Below are 21,865 nucleotides of genomic sequence, written 5' to 3' on the forward strand. Positions count from 1 at the left end.
TTGCAACGGAAGCGTCTCTGGACACGTCAGTCGGGTCACTCGTTCCTTCTCACGTTCGCTGTGGATTGAGACATAGTTGGCTTTCCTCCATTGAGAAACAGAAAAATTGCTTGACATCAAGAAAACTGTTACCTATCTACACATACAACACTAAGGGAGTGCTCCGTTTGATTTTAGTGTTGGGGGAGGCGAGGGTGATCAATCAAAATCCTCAAGTAAAAAGGGAAGTGACAGCAGAAAAAACCCCAAAAAGGTCAGATTAGTCCAACTCTCAGCCATTCACGGAGGCTTTGATAAGGAGAGTTAGTGAAGCCCAAAAAAAAAACTAAGCTTCCTCAAACCTGTCTCTTACATAAAGGGGGGCAAATAAGGTACATTTCTTTCAAATTGTTGTTTTGAAACGTCAACTTTCTTCACAGGAACCAGCCTGTTTATGCGACGGCCTAACAAGCCAGCTTCACGATGCACACAGGAAGCCTGGAGCTGTGTTAGTGGTACACCGGGTGCCTCTGTGTATCCCACGCTGTGCGTTTTGCTAGTGCTGCATTATTATTGCAGTGCACCAGAAAGACACCCATTACACTGGCGTTCCCAAGTAACAAATGTTAAGTGTTCGGTTATTCAGTCAATCAACCATCACTCCAAACCAACAGATAGCAAATAAAAAACGAAACAAAAAAATACCAGGACTTTTAAATCGTATAAAAAAAAATTAAAATCGAAAACACTCACAACGTCTTCATCGACCCTGCCAGCACAACATAAAGGGTTGCTTTAAGCGCATTAATGGCACAATCAGAACTGAACCACAAAGATGAGTGTGTGTGTGTGTGTGTGTGTGTGTGAGAGAGAGAGAGAGAGAGAGAGAGAGAGAGAGAGAGAGAAAGAAGGAATTTAAATGAAATGCTCCTTCCTCTCCTCCCTCCCGACTGTAAGTGTGTTATGTCTATAGGGACCAGAATTACAACAAGAACACCTACATTCTTTAATTTGCAGTTTTATCAAACCAGGGAAATATCATGACGTAAGAAAAAAAAAAATAAGAAACACTACGAGGAGACAAAGTCAACAGCTATTAAAGAAAACGTCACTACTTTAGGGTGTAAGGCACAAATGTACATGTGGAAAAAGAAGCAGGCCAGATGTTTTTGTACTTTTCCCTTTTCCGCCTGCTGGTCCGCGTGACGACGCTCCAGCCAGGTGGAGGCACCGCTTTTTGTACGCGTCCCGCACTGTTGCCGCATTTGCTTCTCTTACGTTTTGCATCATGCAACAGTGAGCTTTGATGGCACCGGTAAGCCAGCGACCAATCAGGACAAATGTTACGGACTCACACAAAAAACCCACAGTGTTGATTGGGGGAGAGGGGGATTCTCGTCGGAGGAGTGAAAGGGTGAGCTTGGGGAAGTCTTTTTTTTTTTTTGTTTTGTTCATGATTGGTCTAAAACCACAGGAATTATGGTCCACGAAGGTAAAAGTCCCTGTCTGGCACATTTAAAATAAATATCTCCTCCTCGTCGCAGAGGTCACATATATCTCAAGCTGCAGGTCCCACTGAGCACACAGTCAGACCTAGTGGACCTTCAGTCATCAAGAAAGTTCTACGGGCTCCAGTTTAATGACTTTAAATACGTTTCCCCCCCCCCTTACACTTGATTCATTAATATCAAAAGATCTCTTCTCTGTTCTCCCTCTCTCTGTCTCTCAGCCTAGAAAGTTTTTTGTTTTTTCAAAAGCACTTAATAAAAATAAATACAACAAGCTATTAGTATTAACAGTCATGTGTTATTCAGTAACCAGTACAGTAGAAGATTTCCTCTGGCCCAGGCTTTCAGTTAAAACCCAGGCAGGACTTGATTGCTGTAACACTGAGAGGCTTTTTCACAGTTTCTGACAGAACTCGGCGGAGCCGTCTGTCCTTTTCAGTCCGAGCTCAGAGTGCTTCGTCACTCAGACTTCCTAGTCCTCAAGGTACTGTACAACTCTCCAAACCCCCTCCACCAGTGCTGTCTGCATGTGTGCTTTTTTTTTTTTTTTTTTTCATTTCTTTTTTTTTTTACCAGCGTGATAAAGTATCAAGTCAAGTCCCGGTGGCCAAAGACACCACAAACAAGAGAGCCACCGTCTTGGATGCTACAGGGCGCCGTCGGATGAAGTATCGTCTTCTGCTTCAGTAGCACACACCTTCCCATGTGTGCTGACACAGGGGAACTGGGAGTCAGCCAGAGCATGAGCTCCATGACGAGAAACAAATGACGACAACCAGTTGTATAATATTTACATATTTATATAAAAAGAAAGTGTTTTCTTAAAAAAAAAAAGCAAAAAAGAAATTGTGTCGCACTGTACTGTACACCAAAAACAAACAAACAAAAAAAACACTAAAAAGAGATGCAAGTTGTACAGTATTCCCTGTTTTTTCTCTCGTTCGGAAAAAAAACCCCCTTTCACTGCTGTTCACATTGGACCGACCGGATAAGTACCTGACTATGTGCAGGAGTCACTAGACTTGACTTTTGTGGAGAGCGAGACCACGGAGGGTTTGGGTGGGACGTCGGGCTTGAGATATTTGATGCCCGTTCGAGGCAGTGACCCGTAGGAGCTCATTCCAGGCTGCCGTGACAGAGATATGCCCTGTGCTGTCATTTGTATGGAGTCCACCCTCTGAGGCGCCGGGGGCGGCGTCTCCACGCGGTTGAAGCTCTGATGCCTCGCCAAATGGGAGGAGTTAGATGAGTTGGTGTTGTGCCTCTTGATGGCGGAGGATCCGGACGCTCCGGACGCCGATCCCTTCCGGAGCCCATAGACTGACGAGTGGACCTCCAGACGTTTGCCCATCTGTGGGACGGCCGGGGGGATGGTGAGAGAGGCCTCTCGTTGGGGCACGCGCGGCGGCAGCACCCCTTCTGGATCCACCATGTTGAGGTTGTGACAAGGGCCCTTGACCGTCTTGTACTCCAGGGTGGCCCCCTGGTCGTCCATGACGCCGTGGCCCATGCCGTGGTCGCTGTGGTGGGGCTGCTCCACGTACTCGTGCTGGTAGGACTGCTGATGCTGCTGCAGGTGAGGCTGGAGCTGGTGCTGGTGCTGTGGCAGAGGCAGGACCACCACGCTGGGGATGTGGCCTGGCGAGGCCCTCAGGGGCAGGTCCATGGAGATGACGGGCGAGCCCATTGGTGGCATGTCCTTGGTGCAAGCGTTGATGAGGTTCTGGTTCCTCTCCCACTCCCGGCTTCCCCGGCTGGGCTTGCGACGCGGCTGCATTGGGGTGGACTCAGGCGTCGGTAGAGCAGAGAGGTCCAGGTGGTGCTGGTCTGCTTTTATCAGCATCTTCCCGTTCGGCGTCAGCCTCCCGTTGTGCATCAGAGGGGTGAGGATCGCCTCGGGGCGGCCGTCTTTGGCCTGTGTCTCAAACAGGCCCGTCAGCTTGGTCACGCTGTTCATTGAACCCCGACGGGAGTGGAGGTGGTGGTTGTCCTTTTCCTTGCGGCCCGTCAGGTCTATGTCTCGCCGCCGGTGGTCGCAGACGCAGTAGACAATGATGCCAGAGAAGATGGCGCCCATGGCAAAGGCGAGGATGACGGCGATGGCCAGCAAGGTCACGGGAACGAGCTGGTCACGACCCTTCTGGTAGCTCTCACGGATCACACCTGCAGAGAGACGCGGAGAGGACATTGAGACTGCGAGAGATTACACTGCTGCAGTGTGTTGTGGGAACTTGTTTCTAAAGGCTGGTGGGAGAGACGTTTATTTTTAGATCAACAAAATAATAGAAAACAATATTGAATTACTACAATCAAAAGATATTTTCTGGGTAAAAAGATTAGAGGTTTCAATAATTTCATCAAAAACATGCAAATGAAGATGGGCTTATCCCGTCATAAGGAACACCTTCTCAAAAGGGGCACAAATGGAAGCTCAATGTAGCAACATTCAATATTTCCCAGAAAATCCAATTTTAGACTGAAAATGCGTTTTGAAGGGGTGATTATGATTCACAATTTAAATCCTCGATAAAACCCTTCTGCTGAAATGAAATAAAGATATGAGCGCAGATAAAGGGAGTCTGAAATACCCAAACCCCTTTGTCCTAACGGATGCAAATGGGGGCTTTTCATACATCTCGCATCCAATCTCATGAATCACAGAGAACACATTAAAAAGCCTCCGATTAAGCATTAAATCCAATGAGCTGTGTCATCAGTGTCTTGTATAAAAGCGCCACTTTCAAAGACGCGCTGCGATGCGACCAAATGAAAGATAATTCAATAAAAGCAGCTGCGAAGCATCCTGGCAGTGGGAGAGCAGCGGGTTGCGGGTAATAAAATGGGGTCAACACCAATCTGCACACACACACACACACACACACACACACACACATGCTCACAGATGATAACCTCCAGCCTGTTGATGAATGTAGACATCTAATGCAGCACTCTGTTGCTTGGGTTAAACACACCGGTCCACGGCAGAGAGATTTATAACGCCTTCATACATGACCCGTGGCCAACACAGATAAGTTACCCCAGACAGGGGATCAGGCAGGTGGGTTCCGTCACGTTAAAAAAGCTCCCACAGTGCACCGCTGGTCTCGATGACGTGACGCGATTACACGTGTGTGCTCATATCATACTATATTTTATTCACTGTCCATGTGGACGATTTTCTAGATGATATAACTAAGAACAATAGTGTGGTATTCATGTGTATGAATAGTCCATTATGCTGTGCAATGTGTGTTTGCAGTGAATCCAGGCGCTAGAATAAGCATTATGTGAGTGATACGATCTGTATAACAGCTTTCAGAAATCATTTTCATTTACTAGGACTTCATATAAAGGTGTCAAGAACAGATAGAACTAGAAACATGTTTGTTTTGTTTGCCTGAAGAACACTGACAAAGAAAACCCCATTTACTTAGTGTATGAGCTGCAAACAGTAATCAAAACAATTGTCAACAAGCATATTGCTGCAATTTTGTCTTTTTTACAAGTTTCTGTTGACATGAATGAATTCACTTTTGTTTGTAGATAAAAATAGAAGTGTTTCAATTTGTTCTGCAATTTTTCCAAAAAGAAGACGGCACAAATGAAGCGTTAGTTGCAATAAATCAGTGAAATCCTGAAGGGGCCGGGGTAATCGTGTTTAGGCTTTTCGGCTCGTCTGTGTCACCGAGGACGCACTCGGAGAATATCTCCTTTCTGTGTCTCCTCAGCGAGACACAACACAGACACAGAGACAATGCGCTAATCTGTTCTCATGGAAGCGAAATCCAGACTTTCTTAAACTAACATCCATAATCCTCGCTCGCTGCAGTCATACTTCATTAGTCCAAAGACGTGAAGCACCAAGCAATACGCCCGAGTCTTTGCTTTGACTCCGAAGCTCGACCTGGATTTTAAAAAAAAAGAAGAAAGGAAAAGCTGTTACTTTCGCTCTGTTCATTTATTGTAAAATAAACGTTTCTCTTTAATAGAGTGCTGACAAGACGCAGCTCAGCCGTAACTCATTTAGTGTTAAACAAAAGGTTTGAAAAAAAATGTCTTTTCGGGCCAAAATGGTTTCTTATCGAGGATGCGCCCGGCTGTGTAGATAGCGCGAGACGTGATGAGTGCTGTCTGCAGTGAAGCATCAAGGGTCAACCCGAACGGCCGGCCTCTCCAACCAAACATCTGCTTCCCATCTCACAAAGTAACTCCTGACAACCAGAGAGATACTTTTCCTCGCTGCCATCTTTCATTTTGTCCACATCTTTTTTTTTTTTTTTTTTTCCTCCCCACTTTCTGCTACTAACGAATCACTTTTTCTGACTTCCGCCTTATTTCTTTTGCACTATTCGGCCTCCATGTTTTCGAGTGCAAAAGGCTGTAGTTATAACCTCGTGGTGTTTGTGGGTTATCCTCCTTTGGTGGAGAACCACACCGGTGACGGGGTGGCGTTTTGAGAGCTGCTGCGAACAAAAGATGGAAAGGAAGCGGGAGCACAGCCCTGAAAAACTCTTAGGAAATGAAAGCGCCAGCGTAAACAAATACTTTGGCAAACCTCTCTTTTTTCTCTACATAATCCTGGTTAAATGTAAATGCGTCCATCCGTCTCTGTCTTCGGTCCTTACATGCTGAAAGAGCGAGTCGAAACTGTTATGAATTTTCATGACAGCAAATTTATTGCCTCTAAAGGGTAGATTTGGATTTCCCATTGAATGTCAAAGATGGAGGGGAGCAGAGCCGAACGGTTGTCCGTCCCGGTGAAGGAGGCCGAACTGTGGAGCCACATCCTTGTCTTCTGCTCCGGGTGTGGCAGCTCAGGTTAAAGCCCCTTTTTAACCTGCACTGCATTGGTTCTTCCTGTCTGCCTCTTAAGAGGAAAAAAACCCTTTCTTTCTATTTGTCCCTCCCCTTCCATCCATCACTCACGTGCACACATCCGGATGGTACTTAGCCCAAGGCCTTTGGGTAAAACGCATGAGAAAGAAAAAGAGTAAAAATTTTGAAGACTTCCATCTTTCATGTGAGGAATTGTTTCTCATGCTCACATCAAAGAGAATGTAAGTAGCCACGGAGGACACAGCAGGGCTGTCTCTTGTTGAATCAGGACTTCAGGGTTTCTAATCGAGCTGGCTACGCCGCTAGTTTTTTACGATCTTGGCAAAACTTTTCAACTGTGTGACCTTGAGAAGTATCAACGCAGTTTTTCCCGCTTCAGTCTCGTCCCGCTGAGGTCCTGACTGTACAGTGATGCATCGTCACCCCGGCTTCAACTCTTGCCTTCGCCCCCAGAATGCAGGGCGAGGCATCCTGCGGTTTCTCTCTGCGGTCGAATTTATTTGAATATGACAACGCCTCGGGCCTCAACGTTCAGATATTAAACACATATCTCAGATACTCGGAAATTTCTCGCTGTCAAAACAGCCGGGGTCGGCAACACTTGCTTGTGAATCGGGAACATTGTAATCTGCTGTGACTGGAGCGGGTGAATGATCTCTCTCTCTCTCTCTCTCTCTCTCTTGTCTGACACACATAGGCGCCCATACACTCGTTTTAATCTCTTCAGAAGCACCAACTGACTCGAGCCCACAGGGCTCGTCTTTGTGTTGGTGTTGGGGAAACTTCAAAGGTAGTTAAACATCACAGAGAGGTTACGGCGAGGACCCTAACCTCTGACTACAGGGCCCGTTACACAAAGACACTGTCTGCAGAGCGATAGGAATCTTAATCAGACCAAACTGCGTGCCACTTGTTGAGAGGCGGAACCCTGGACCTCAATAACTAATGGAGTGGAAGAAAAAGATGAAGGACGGGAGAAGAGCGTGTTCTGCTTGCACGGCGGCGGGAGCTTTAGAGAGCTCTTATTTGCCTTGTTTTCATCTTTTTTTTTTTTAAAGGACAATGCTGTTTAGATGATGACAGCAATTCATTAAGTTCCATTTAATCCCCGGTTAGGATATTATCCCATTAAGTCTTGTGTATGTTTACGTTTCGAGAGGCACTCGCATTAATGGTGTTATTCAATATTAAAGCATTCATCAGACAATCCAGAGTCAGTACACAGCATACTGATGAGTCAGTTACGTTACAATTAAAGCCCTAATTATATCATTCTGCGCCTCAGGTATTAACACTGATGCACTAACCTATCCACCTCCGTGCATACAAACTGTAGTATTTAATGCTCAAAGGAGATCAAGCTGAATTACACCTCCCTGGGAGCGTTAATCATCAGCTAGGTGATGCATGAAGTTGACACCAGCACAGTGTGTATTAACGGGTGATAGACCTGTGAAAAGGCGCTGCCCAGCGTGAATAACACAGCTTCAACAATTAATGCAATTTTTTCTGAATTCCACCTCCATCACATGTCGAGGTATGTAAGTGTTGAAATCTTCAATCACGATTTATAAAAATGTGTTTTTATCCCCCCCCCCTCCCCTTATAATGCTAAATCCTGTTAAGTAGTACTCAATCTTACTGAGTCATTGTCGGTGACCCACTCAAGTGCATTTTATCATGCTATGACTGCTGAAAATGTGTGACAAGCTTCCACCTTCTATGCATGACTGAAGTGAGATGTTTTGTAATTCATCCAGTGATAATAGATAATCGTTCATAAATGTTTTTGTATAAAACGGGCCCTGTCAAGGTTTAGGACAAAGACTCAGCCGGTATCTACTCGATGAGTGGCTCACTCACGGACGTCGTGGACGTGGCCATTTAAATTCAGTTCAAAGCAGAATAATGACAGCTGAGTGTGGGTTCGACGAGCTGCAAAGGCTCAAAAGGATTGAGCCGCCGTGATATGAGATTCAGTCTCACGCGGCCAAAAGAGACAAAGCAAAGCTTTTGTATGAAACCGCCGAAAGGCGAGACGGTCTTACTGAAAAGCATAACCAAAACATTCAATTGGAAAAGTGAGCAGCGAATGTGCGTGGAAAAAACAAAAGCGGCCTGAGAGAACAATAAGCTAATCAGTGGAGGAAATTATGGTTTACAGCTTGACGTCAGTCGGGGAAGTGCGTCACGCCGGGAAAACATCCAGTCCACTGTATCTGTTATGATTCACAAAGAGCTGCGAATAATTAATCTGCCTCACAGAGATCTATCACAATCTCTGGCCGGCAAGGAACAAAATCCTGCTGTTAAAACACTAATGAAGGTGTTGTAATGACAGTCGTAGGATTATTCGACAAAACCCTCCCCAAAAAAACGTATTTTTCTTTGCTACAGTGCAGTCATCCTACCTTAAAGAACCACCTCACCAACTTCGAACCTAAATCCTATCATCCTTTTTTATGGGATTAACTTAAATCCTATCATTCTACTGCAAGGACATATGAAACTACCAACATTAAATTACCCAATGTGCCCAATCGCCCTCATAGGCTCCTGAAAAAAATGTCACCAGCCGAATGCTTCATCTGACATTGAGCAGAGTTCATGTTAAAGTAAAGCGTCTAATCTCGTCGGCTCGCTTCCAAGGACCGGTAATTTGAAAGGAGAGAAGTCTCTGTAATCAGACAACCAAGAAATCCTTCCTCTGGCTTCTTTTGCTCACTAGTGGGAGAGAGAAATAAAGCTGAAAGGTAACGTGTGATATTTATATAATGACCACATTTATGAGAAATGGCTATACTAAACCAGGCGGCAACCTGCGGTTCTTAAAAGTGAAGCCAAAAACTTGAATTTCTCAGTGGTTAGAGGGAACCTACCAAACTACTTGGCTTTTTTAGGTGTTTCAACAGCACGGGCACAACTGTGTTTGCAAATTTGCCAGAAATGCTAAGATCACAGCTACAGTTCTGCTCTTTTAGGGTCATGTAGTCATGGTGACGAATGTTGAATTCCTTGTGTGCCTCATGTTTATACTGTGCACTGCAAGGAAGTTTGAAACCAGAATTTGACTGAAGAAAAAAAAGGGATATTTTCTCTGCTAGTACTGGATGTTTTTGACAACCCCCACCCCACCCCCACCCCCACCCCATAACTACAGCTAACATTTGAGATTGATACGCCATCCCCCAATAACGATGGTGAAATGTTCCTTCAACTTGCCTTCCAGAAAGTGAGGTGAATCGAAATGCTCAAGCTATCAAGACTTTTTGGCATGAAAAAAAGAGAGCTGCATCCCTGTGTGAGCGAGGTCATCCTACCCCTCTATCATCCCAGCCTCACCTCGCACACAGGTGTCAGAGAGCTGCCTGCAGCTGAAAATAAGCCTTGCATGGCAGCTGTCAGAGTCGTAGTAGTTGGTATTACCGTGGAATCCATGAAGGGAAATCGTATCTCTCAATAAACTTCAGACGCTCTCGTCTAATGGCGAAGAAATATCATCATAATGCCATGTTTTGGAAACGTGATGTTGGGAAAAAAATATTGTGGTTCCTCAGATTTCAAATCACGAACTCATGTTTGGTGTTTATCTAGATGTAAACACTGCATCGTCGTTGTGAATAGTCCTGTGAATCATAATGAGCATGAGACAACCGTGTCTCCTAAATTAAGTTGATGTAATACTAATGTCCCTCCACAATTTTTCTTGTTTTTCGATTGTCTACGTATTAGTGTATATATATATATACCACATGCAAGTCATTGGGGGGGGTGTTCGGGGTCACTGATTCTTTTTTTTAATATTTAACCATGGCCCTTATCTTTCACTCACCTTAAAGATTGCAATACATGGGACTGGGAATATTTGTATCTCTAAACGGCGCTCAACATGCGGACGGCTGAGCCAGTGGCTCGCAGCTAACTGTGCTAACAGTGCAAACAATAGTAAAAATACTGACAGAGCTAACAGTGTTAAAATGAGGGGGAACCAGGGGGTTGGTGGTACGATTCCACGTTGACGCAGAACGCAGTGTGGAAATGCAGCCTCACTCACAACGTGCAGTAAAAGCACGCTCGGCCTGCCCCGGCTATGTCAGCAACTCAAGGAGAAGCTCAGGGTAACAACACACACAGAGGGAGAGTGACTTCATTCTCTGCTCAGGTAGACATTACTCCTCTACATCTTTACTCAGCAAATAGTTGTTTGCTGCTATATTAGTGCTCTGCATCCCGTGCATTGCACCTTTAACAAAGCGCTTTGATTGCCTTAAAATGACACCATCGAAGGTTTAATTATGCTTTTGTTGCTTGGTGCAGATATTGTAGGAAAAACACAAAATCAAGGGATGTTTTGCTGATATGTTCAGTGGCAACATTTTATGTTTTGCAAAACCTATTGTGTTGATAAAAAACGTTATACCTTTTCTTTCTAAATAGATTAGCTTTGCAAGTAAAAACTACATACATTGTATACATTTTTACATCACCGAAGATTAGTTGTGTTGACTGAGAAACGTGGACAGTTCAGGGTTAAAATTGTGACCCCGTATGAAAACAAACGACAGAGGGATAGAGAAAAACACCGTTGTATCTCTCTACATTTCATATCCTCTCTTATCCCCCTTTCTTCCATCTTATCTTCCGTCTTTCAGCTAGTTTGTCCACCTCCTATCTATGCACTCCCTCCCTTATAACCTTCACCACTACATTATTGTCTTGTTATGTTTAATAAATCTTTATCATGTGTCCCCCCCTCGCCTTCTCCCCTTCCCTCATTTCCCATGTCTCTTCCCCTGTTGTCTCTCCATTCCTCTTCTCTTCCACCTCTCCCCTTTTCCTCCCCTTTTCCTTCTTCCCTGGATTGCTGCTGTAATGAACCCATAAATTGGAGCAACACAGCGGAGGCTACAGGTCGGGTTGGGGGGGGTGATGTAAGGGGGTGGGGGAGTCAATCCTGACGGAGAGAGAGGTAGAAAACAGGAGAGAGAGAGCAGGGGCGGGGGGGGGCAGGGCAGGGCTAGGATTCATTCCTGCAGACAGGGGAAGAGATATGACTCCAGTTGGAGAAGAGACAGACTACAAGGGGTGAGACAGAGGAGGAGGAGGAGGAGCAGAGATGGAGGAGGAAGAGAGACAGAGAGAGGCGGGGGGAGGGGCGATGGGGGGCTCCATAAATTGGTTTCAGGAATTAATTTGCACTAGGTAAGGTATAGCCTTGGAACATATCCTCCCAGTCAGATGAGAGGTCCTGTGGAAGGGAGGCTGATCACAATGGCAGCAGATGGTGGAAAAGTGGCATGTCTGGGGCGATGGTAGGCAAAGGGGAGAGGTGTATGGTCGGGTGACAGCGGTGGAGGAAAATATAACGGAGACAGATGAGGCCCAGACAGACAGACAAACACCAAGGTCAAATGTACTGTGAAACACAAGCGGCCACCTGGCAACCGCGATGGTCCCACTGGAATGCCGGATAATGATGCTGTTGGGTGCTAAAATATCCTCAGCGTGTGAATACTCATCACTTTGCAGCATTTCTAATTACTACGGTGGTGTCGGGCTAATACATATTGGCAGCACTGTAATATTCATTAGCAGATAAGATTCCACAATGTCTCAACTGCAAATGAAAAAAGTTGGGGAGTAATTGTAATTTCTTTTAAATTGCAAACAAGCTTGCAAACGACTTTGGATATGAACCAATACGTTTTCACTCAAGCATACACTTTTTTTTTTACTTAATTTGAGAGATTGATGGCGTGGTTAAATGTTTATTCCTTATTGCTTCTGTAAAGTGCGCTGCATGGATTTATCTCCGTGGCATTAAAATGCGGGATAAAATACTTTTTCTGTCTCCATAATCATTTCTCATATATTGATTCCATTTCCACTTTTCACATACGCAGTTTGCTAAGTTTTCACAGTACAGTTGACACCTGAAGCCAATAAAATCTGAGGGCGACGGGAAGGAAGAGGAGGCAGGATGGGTGGAGCGGGAAATGAATACTGTTCACTGTAGTGCTCGATTTGCCATGCTGAAAAGCATTAAGCTGCATGGAGGCAAAACTGTGCTTAATACCATCAAAGCAATCAAAAGGGAGGAAAAAGGCAAATATATAAATAGCAAAAAAGAAAAAAACAGTCTCAGACCAAGCCATGCAAAATATCAAGAACTGCTCACAAGAAACCAACACAAGAAAATCAAACGAATCTCATCAAAGCTGACTCGTATATAGAAAAGGCAAAGAAAAGACAGTTGAGCTGAAATTGAAATATAACTGATAAATACTGAAACAAGCTGCAAAGGTGTCTCGTAAAAATCATAATAATAATGATCGTACAGAAAAAAACAGCAGGAAGCATTGTTTTGAAATGTGAAGCCCTGTTGCAGTTACCTGAGTGTGTCCCACCCCCCCCAAAAAAAATTAAAAACATACTAGCATGCCTCACCATTAATTGTGAGGATTAGGAGTAGTATTACACCTGCTCAGGTAAAGGCAACAAGGGCAGCGGCAGCATGTTGTGATGCTGGCTGCAGGCATGCTGTCTGACGTCTCTGCCACCATTGTGCTTTTGGATCTACCCACTTGTGCCTCACTGCTTCCAGCTGACATTCACTGCCTCTGTTTATTCCATAGACCGGTGATGCCGGAGCGCGTGCCGTGACAAACTGAACCACCTTATTGTAGAGCTTGTAATCACGAGAGACGGTATGTGTTTTTTGGCAAGCTCCGGGTTTGTGCCTCTCGTGCAATTCGAGTGGCATCACTTCACAAAAAAGATATACCTGTTGATACGTACCACTGCTCTGAAGGTATTTCATAGTGATCTCAAATGACTCCCTGGCATTGTGAAAGTTCAGTGGTTTTTTGATATATTTTTGGGGGAACATTGGATGCTTGACGTTGTGCAAAGCAGAGAACAGTCGCCAGAAAAAAATGTTGGCATCGTAGGTTCCTGCAAAATGTCAACATCATTTCCTGACGACTTGGCTGCGCTATGAATTAAACATAATGTTAATAAATGAGAGAATGCACAAACTGAGGCTGGTATTGAGCATGAAAAGACATTTTTACAGCAACATCACTGACAAAATCTCTTAGCTCATTAGCTGCTCTGGCTTTCTCTCTCTATCTTTCTTTATACACATGTATGTCTATAGAAAGCCTCTACTGTGAATGAATCACCATTATTAACAATCAATATCTCTTCAAGTTCATGGTGATGCTGCCTCTGATAGCATGAGGTATGTAATGTAGCAGGGACATGTTGCATGTTCTGCAATAGGTTTTATTATGGGACAAAACATGCTGCAGTGACCTTTTGTCTTTTCATACTTCCCCCTCCGATGGGTGTCGTTCTACATTAGTCTCCTTCCTTCCTCTCCTTTTCCCTCAGTCTCATTTATCCTGCGAATCGTCCTTGAGGTGGTGCGGCATTAGGCAGGTTGTTAACACGGGAGGAAAAGGGCGTTCAATGTCATGTCACTGTGTCACAAAGCATGACAGAGCCATCTTCTCCGGGAAATAAATATATCGCCGTTTTTTTCTTCCGAGAGTGTAATGGTGTGGATATTACATCTCCTGTGGGACATTACGGCCCGTTGATAATAAATCCATCCTGCCGATGCGCCTGTTTGTCTGTGTGCGCGCACGCATTGGGTCTTAACGAGCGCAGAATGTGTATGTGTCTGAATGTGCGACGTAGGTGTGTTTGCATACGTTTCTTTTGGGGGGGGGCTTACGTGCACAGTGTGAGGCAATTTGTTCCCTGGAGAGAAAGAGGTCCACCATCTTTACACCTCGTCAGCTGGAAGCAGCAAGGCAGCCGTAAATCTCAACTACACAAACCTCCCCCACACCTCCCCTCCCCCACCCCCTCCCTTGCCACAGGTGACAATGGACCAAATTGACTGCTCGCTGTTGTGTTCCAAGGCTTACCATTGGCTTCGGGCTGGGTCTGAGAGGGCACGGCTACGTAGGGGTCCTCCCCTTTGTCTGAGCTCATGGGGGGTTCCTTCCGCTCCACCATGCGGCCCCGCCCCAGGGGGCCCTCGGCAGCCTCGGGCAGGGCCGAGGTGGGGAGGGAGAGGGTGCGGTGATGGTGGCGGTGGTGGTGGCCTGCCGGACACAACACAGGTTAACCGACGCTCGAGGCAGACGGGGACAGGCTTCAGTGCTTGTGAGCACAGGCCAGCAGGGGTGCACAGACACACACACACACACCTACACACACACATCTATTCCTCCTTTGAAGCGTACACACAGACACACACATAAGGACATCTGCTTGGCTGTGCGATGCAACAAAGTGTTTCTCCCTGGTGACCCCGGGGTAACTCATTAGCAATTGTGTGTGTGTGTGTGTGTTTCTCAGGATAGACGTTTTTTCTTTTTTCCCTGTCACTCTCTGCCGTTCTCACTCTCTCCCCTCCTGTTCTGACTGACGTGTCAGAGCTCCTTTGGGCCTGTCAGAGCAGAGCAGAGTACAATCACGTTGCTCCACATTCACCATAGGGTGCCTACCTTTGATATGAAGGACGAGAGACAAAGTTTCTCTCCCTCGCTCCCGTCGAGAAGTCTGCCTGAAACTTTTTCTTCAGCTGTACAGCGCTTCTAACTCCGTTCATGCTCCTCCTCTTGTCAAGCGTTCTGCCACTCTGATCCTAACTTTTCAATTCTTCTTCAATTTAGCATGAAGTTTGCTTTGAAACTGAAACAATTGGTCATTTTCTTTAACAATTTTCTGATTTCAGCTTCTCAAGAGTTGCTGCTTTTCCTTGTTTCATGTGACATTTAACTGAATATTATTTTGTTTTGGACTACAGCTTGGGCTCTGGAAAGAAGTGCTTGTGATTGATTTTTATAGACTAAATCATTAATTGGGAAAATAATTGGCAGATTTATCTGCAATGAGAATAATTGTAAACTTTCTCTCTCATCCCTCCTTTTCTTGTCTCCTACCTCTCCACTTCCTTCCGCCCTCTCCGCTTATTTCCCCATTTACACCCACGTTTCTACGTTTTAAACCAAATGTCTCCCGAACGTTTCGTATCCTGCACGGCCGGTAATCTTTATTTAGCAAGTCTAGATCAATCATGAGAAATGTGTCGTTAACACTGAATGAATTTTCTCTGATTTGGCTCCTCCCTGTAATTAAATCCCTCAACGGCTAAACGAATCGCTGGCCAACAGTTGAAGAGGGTATCATAACGCTGCCGGGAAGTTACACCGATGAGTGACAATTGCAGCAAAGTGTCTTTCATCTGTGGGTGATGGATCGTACTTACTGTATCTCCTCCCCGTCTATTGCCGAACGTCTCTCGCACAATGTTTGTTTTCCTGCATCTGCCCCTCCCCCTCTTTTTTTTTTGTCTCATTTTCTTTCATAAGCAGAGTTTGTGCATACGCTTTGTCTGACTGATTATTTTTGAACCATGCTAATCACATTACCATCCCACATGCTAACACTTAAGCCACCCTACACCGTTTTGCACAAGCTACATACTGTATTTAACATAATGGAATAAAAAAGCAAACATCCACCCTAGATGAAGACTGACAACACTTTTATCAACAGCCTCTGTGGAGCTGTCCCCACGGAGGAGGTGACAGCAATGTGTGTCTGTGTGTGTGTGTGTGCAGATGTGCGAGTGCCTTTTCAATATGTGTTTATGCTGTTTGAAGAGGGGAGGAGCATTTCACGGGGGCTAACGTCAGTGATGCTGCTGGTAGACTACGCACAACACCACCCGGAGCCGCCTCCTCCGTGTGCCACGGCAATCATTAAAATGATTTATTTAACTATTGGCCCAAGGCTGAGAGATTAGTGTGACAGGCCTATTTTATAATTCATTCCCCCACCGCCAGGGGAAGTGCAATTCAGGCAGATGACACACATAGAGAGAGAGAGCTCGGAGCCTCAGAGCTCCTCCGCGGATCAGGGAGGAAAGAATAAATAAATACTGCCGACGGATGCACATCCCTCTCTTTCTACAGATTAAAAGAGAGGCGAGGGTGTCTAGTCGGGAGTGGAGGAGAGGAGGATGAAGAGGGGGCATTTATTTATCTTCAAATCCATATCAACCACCGACAGATAAACGGAGGGGCTTGGGTAATGGCTAAGACTTTGTTTGGGGTGTTGTAAACTGGGTGTTGTGTGTGTGTGTGTGTGCGTGTGTGTGTGTGTGTGTGTGTGTGTGTGTGTGTGTGTGTGTGGAAACACACACAGCCAAGCCTATGGGAGCATATTCAGCACTATAGGGGTGCACACCAACACAGATGCCTTTTTCTGACCCTGGATCTCCAAAAAGAGGGAGGAGAACAGTGGGGGTACAGCCACAGGGGTGAGAGAAAGAGGGAGGGAGAGAGAGGGAGAGGGAGAGCTGGGCTTTCTGGCACGACTGTAAAATATCTATTCTTGTCATTCTGTATGGATCTGACTGTTTGATCTGGCAGCTGCGAGGTATGGGTGTGAGTGTGAGAGCCAGAGAGATTTACTGAAAACCATAAAAATAAGGTGGATGTGTGGGTGCTCCGGATAAGACCGACTGGCTCCGCTTCAGGCTCATCACATCTGTTTATCATTCTTGAAATCGACTCGGGCGATGAACACGTCATCACTGCGATTGTGATATTGCGGTGTGTGATTCGGGTATTAGAGTATTTTGCGGGAGCAGAAAAATGTGGGTCTGCTCATGTTTGCATTAGCCTTTTTTTGTTTTATAGCGGAGAGTCGGTGCCAACTGCACATGCTCGGTGGCAGTTGGCAGAAACGCATCGGATCTTTCCCGACTCTAAACAGGCCAGTCTAATCTCCCTCTCCTTCTGTTCACACATGTCCTGCTTAATGTGCACACTGAGGCATTTCTGCACTATAAAAGTCTTAAACCACCAACAACCAGATCCATCCAATTAGAAGCAAAGGTCAGGGCTAATCGATGATGTTGCACAGGGGGTAAAGAGGAGTTGGAACAATTAAGGAGGGAGAGGAGGTCTAATAGAATTTGAATGGGAACAGAATCTAATTTCTAATTCTACGTCCTTTATTCTAAACTCCAAAAGGGGCTGGACGAGGGCAAACACTACGAGAAGTGAAATGCACCGACCGCGCTTTGTTTCATTACCTTCGTAACTGGAGGGAACGTCTATGAAAAAGAAGGAACGAAATGAATTCAGTTAAAAGCATGAGTCATTAATAACCCGTCTTTACATGTGTGGGAGGAGTTTTCATTTCCCTGAGAGGGGATGATTGATTGACTAGATGAAGGGGTGTGGCCGGAGCTAAAGAGTCGGGGGACATGAAACGCAACTCCTGTCTTTTATTTGAATGCCTCTACAGTAAAATGTGGGATACTTACCGTTCAGCGCCACAAAGGTGTCTGGAAGAATGAGAAAAGAAATGAGGAGAAATGTGTTATTGCTGGCAGTAAAGAGAGCTTTAACATGATCAAAAGCCATGACTTCTAAAGTAATTCAGAATCGACTAGCTGCTCGATATTCTCCGAACTTTAAATCAGAGGTGATCTATAGCCTCAACAGCTAATGAAGGTTCAACACTATGGCTTCCCTTGACTAAACACACTGATCAAATTGAAGGGAAAATGCGCCGCCTACATTCACTCTAGAGTAAACAGTCGAAATTGAGATGAAATGGACTAAGATGAGCGATTTGAGGTCAAATTGTTCTGAAGTTTGTCTTGCAAACTGAGCAGCTTAGTATAAAATCACATTCGACGACTCCCAACAGTTATTCTGGACATGAAAATATCAAATATACATTGAGTTAAAGAGGCCTTTCAAGGCTTTTAAGGCTGACTTGTGTTTGACGGCTCACAAGTCAGATCCTGTTCCCCGGGTCCCGCTGAATGTTTGTGTTGTGTTTTTCGTAGCCAATTGCAAAAAGGCGATCCAGTCTTTGCCCAAGTGGACACAACACTCTATTGACCGGGGGACCAGAGAGGCAGCGGGGGGGGGACAGAAGAGGACGAGAGCCGAAAAGGGACAGATGGATGGAAGAGGCTGAAAGAGAGGATTGTGAGGGCGGAACAGACGGGGGGAGAACAAGGTGACAGCAGCGAAGAAGGAAAACGCAGGGCCGAGAGAAGAGGGAGACTGAGTTAACAGAGAAGAGAGGAGTGGTTGTGGTGGTGGTGGTGGTGGGGGGTGTAGAATAGAGGAGGAAAGATAAGAGTGAAGAGGGCCTGCTTACTTTGGCAGTCTCCCAGGCCATCTGTGTTACCATGCTCCACGTCCTGCTCAAAGGCTGATCTGCGGGGAACAGAGACATCATGGTCAGCAGCGGAAAACAGGCCAGGCCATGCAGGCTCGCCACACCTAAACAAAGTAACCGAGCTATAGGAAAACTCACTACCACACAGCGTACCCTATGTGCTTGCACACAGTGTGGGCTGCAGAAAGCCCTGCACTGGAACAGAATCAAAGAACACCTTGCAGGTGCCCTGGAGGCCTAAAATCAGCGGCTATGAGGAATGCTGGCAGGCTTGTAAATCCATAGCTGGCACAAGACTCATTGCCAGAAGTGACGATATAAATAGATTTATGTTTAATTTGACTGTAAGAAAAACTGTCATCTTATGTTGTGTGATCTTAAAGAAATGGTTCAACGTTTCGGGAAACATGCTCATTCATGTTCTTGCTTGGAGTTAGATGAGATTGATACCATTTATGTGTCGGTGTGATAAATATGAAGCTACCGCCAGCAGCAAGCTTAGCTTAGCACAAAGACTGGAGACAGCTACCTGGCTCACTTCAAAGGTGACGCAATCTACCTACAGCACCTCTGAAGATCACTAATCAACACATCTTATTTTGTTTGTTGAACCCGTACAAAAACCAAAAAGTGTAAAAAGGAATTATGTGCTGGACTATTACCTGACTCTGAGCAGTTGCCGGGCAACCAGCAGAGACTCAAACAAGGTCCTAGCCAAGACATCTTTTTCACAAAGAAAACCCGTAAATAGAAACAAACGAGATATAAGGTATTCATTTGTGGCTCTGCTAGGCAGATTTAGGACAGAGCCAGGCTAGCTGTTCTCCCATGTTTCCAGTCTTTATGCTAAGCTAAGCTAATCTGCTGCTGGCTCCAGCTTCACGTTTACTGTACAGACATGAAAGTGGTATTGATCTTGGTAAGAAAGAACTCCTGCTCTAAATAAAAAAATGTGGTGGAAATGTACAGAGAACTTCAACTTTCATATGCTTTCTCCTGTTTCTCAACAGCTGCCGTTATCTGGGTTCAGTAGAGATATGAGGCTGTAGTCCCAATCACATGGGCGAAGAGCAGGGCAGCGAGGGGAAACCATGCTTGAGGGGGCCATCATATGACACGGAGGGAGAGAAAGAGCGGGCAGAGCGGGAGTTTTTTGGAGATGTTATTTTCTGATGCAATCTGCACGGAGACCTGTTTTCTTCCTGAAAGACCACCAAGCAGGCAGTAAGGAGATCTGTGAAACAGAGCGGACCAACTGTCAACCAGGATCACAGTCACGCATGACAGCTTTTCACAGTCCTCCTCCACCCCCCGCCTCCCCCTTGCTAGTCCTTCTCCTCCTGCCAGTCCACCGGCCTCTCATCTTCCTCACCCTCCACTGGTCACAATTATAGCATGAAGAAGAATGATTTTTCCAAAACAGCATCACCCGCCCCGTATCCCCCGATCAGACTTGAGAGCGTGAACCTGACAACAAGGACACGGAGAGTTTAGGAGGAAAATACAATTGAATTGCTGCTGTTCTGTTCTCAAACCCTTCATGTACTGTATATTCATGTTTACTATTCATCTCTCCCTCCAGTTTCACAGAACCTTAAATGGGACGGAGATGGTACATTTTACCCTCTTGATAACTAATAACCCTTCCAAAGCAGCCACACAAACAACATCAACAGCAACAATAACAGCATCCTCTTTTGATATCTGGGGGTACATTTAATCTGCTTATCTGATTTGCTTATCATCATAATCACAGAGCAGACGCAGAGTTGCACAATTAGACCTGTCTGAGCACAAATGCTGTCCAAGCACTCCTAGTAGCTGCCGGATCTTCCTCGTGCCACCCTTCCATGAAATGTTGTTTGGCCTCTTTGATAACACCAAAACACTGGCAACCTCGCGGTCATGGTTTCCATGTTTTTTTTAAATAACGTTAAAGACTGGCGAGACATTGTTGAGATGAAGACAAGGTTTTAAATCCCATCGGTCTCGAGATGAATTAACAATGAATAGTCACACGACAGATGCCGGGGTCTGAGCTCTACTTGCCGCACGTGAAAGTGAGTGAACTATAGTATGAACTTAAAGGGTTCACGTCCCGTTGCGGCCGCATGATAGCAACAGAGGTGCATTGTGTTCAGATGTGACTCTACAGACGGTTCAGCTCAGGGTTAAGGCCCCGCTGCAACCGCATGATGCATGTTTTAATCAGATTCAAACTGCACTGTACATAAGTGGAGGCGGCCGAGGGACGCATTTTATATCATCTTGCATCCGATGTGATTATTATGTGAGACATGTGGTTGCACTGAGGGGACAAAATGCCGGTCAGGCATAATATCATTCATTATTCATATTAGAAGTGAATGAGCGACGAGGGACCTAATACACTGTACAGAGTAACACTGTTACACTGTAGTGTAAAGAATGCGTAATGCTTCATCAAAGCCGCCCATTCATTTTGATTCAAGAAAGAACACTCGCAGTGAACTCAGACTTTACTCATCAGGGTTTCAGCAGGTTATGAGTCGGTATGTGTGTGCAGATTTAATCAGTGTAAGAGACCCCGGCCCTGATCTAGAGCACTGTCAGGGCCGGTGGCTGAGACAATGGCTTGGATAATTAACGTGATTTTTAATATGCTGAACTGTTGTCTGTGAAACACACTCGTACACCTAGTTTACATAATGACAACCACACATTATTATATGGGATAATATGCCAAAGGCAGGTGGGGGGGGACTGGGAACCATATTGCAGGAGACCAGAGTGCGAGCTGTATATGAGCAGTAAGTATGAGAGGCATAACTCCACATGAGAACGCTGGCACACTCGCGCCGAGGCCAGATGGAAGAAGAGAAGAGGGGAGGCGTGCAGGAGGGAAAGAATATGTCAGAGGAAAGATAGAAGAAGAAGAAGAAGAAGAAGAAGGATGGATAAAATAGACACACGGACAGGGTAAGGCTGCTGGTTAGGCAGACAAATAGAAGAACATGTAAGGAAACGGGAAGGGGTGCTGATTTTAATGAGGAAAAGAAAAAGTGAGGCTGAAGTAGAAGAAAGGTGAGTCTCTGTTTCTCTGAGCAAACCTTGGTATTTAGCACCAAAATGCCTCTGACTTCCCTCCCTCGTTTTATCCCTCCTGTGCAGCCTGGCAAATGAATAGCTCACCACGGACCAACAGATCCTACCGGGCCTAATCCCCCCCCCCCCCCACCCCCCCACCCTCTCTCACTTAGAAATATTGTACAGTAAAGGAGGGAGGTCATTCGCCCTTTTAATGCCTCTGTGTCGGCTTTAGCTCCAAAGTGGAA

General features: G+C 45.5%; 1 protein-coding gene across 2 annotated transcripts in view; it reads right to left on the minus strand.

The window, feature by feature from the left end:
* Positions 1–453: 453 nt before the first annotated feature.
* Positions 454–21,865, minus strand: part of sema6a (sema domain, transmembrane domain (TM), and cytoplasmic domain, (semaphorin) 6A) — a 102,468-nt gene continuing 81,056 nt past the window's right edge. The window contains exons 16-19 of one of the 2 annotated variants that reach the window (XM_031856361.1): positions 18,531–18,589; positions 17,680–17,700; positions 14,261–14,440; positions 454–3,650 (exon numbers count right to left, since the gene is read on the minus strand). In XM_031856361.1, coding sequence (XP_031712221.1) covers positions 2,488–3,650; positions 14,261–14,440; positions 17,680–17,700; positions 18,531–18,589 — 1,423 coding nt within the window. In that variant the 3' untranslated portion in view covers positions 454–2,487. The remainder of the gene's footprint in view (positions 3,651–14,260; positions 14,441–17,679; positions 17,701–18,530; positions 18,590–21,865) is intronic. The other variant, XM_031856362.1, reaches the window with a different exon arrangement.

The sequence above is a fragment of the Anarrhichthys ocellatus genome, unplaced genomic scaffold, assembly GCF_004355925.1.
Source record: "Anarrhichthys ocellatus isolate YVR2014 unplaced genomic scaffold, GSC_Weel_1.0 scaffold17, whole genome shotgun sequence".
Classification (NCBI taxonomy): Eukaryota; Metazoa; Chordata; class Actinopteri; order Perciformes; family Anarhichadidae; genus Anarrhichthys; species Anarrhichthys ocellatus.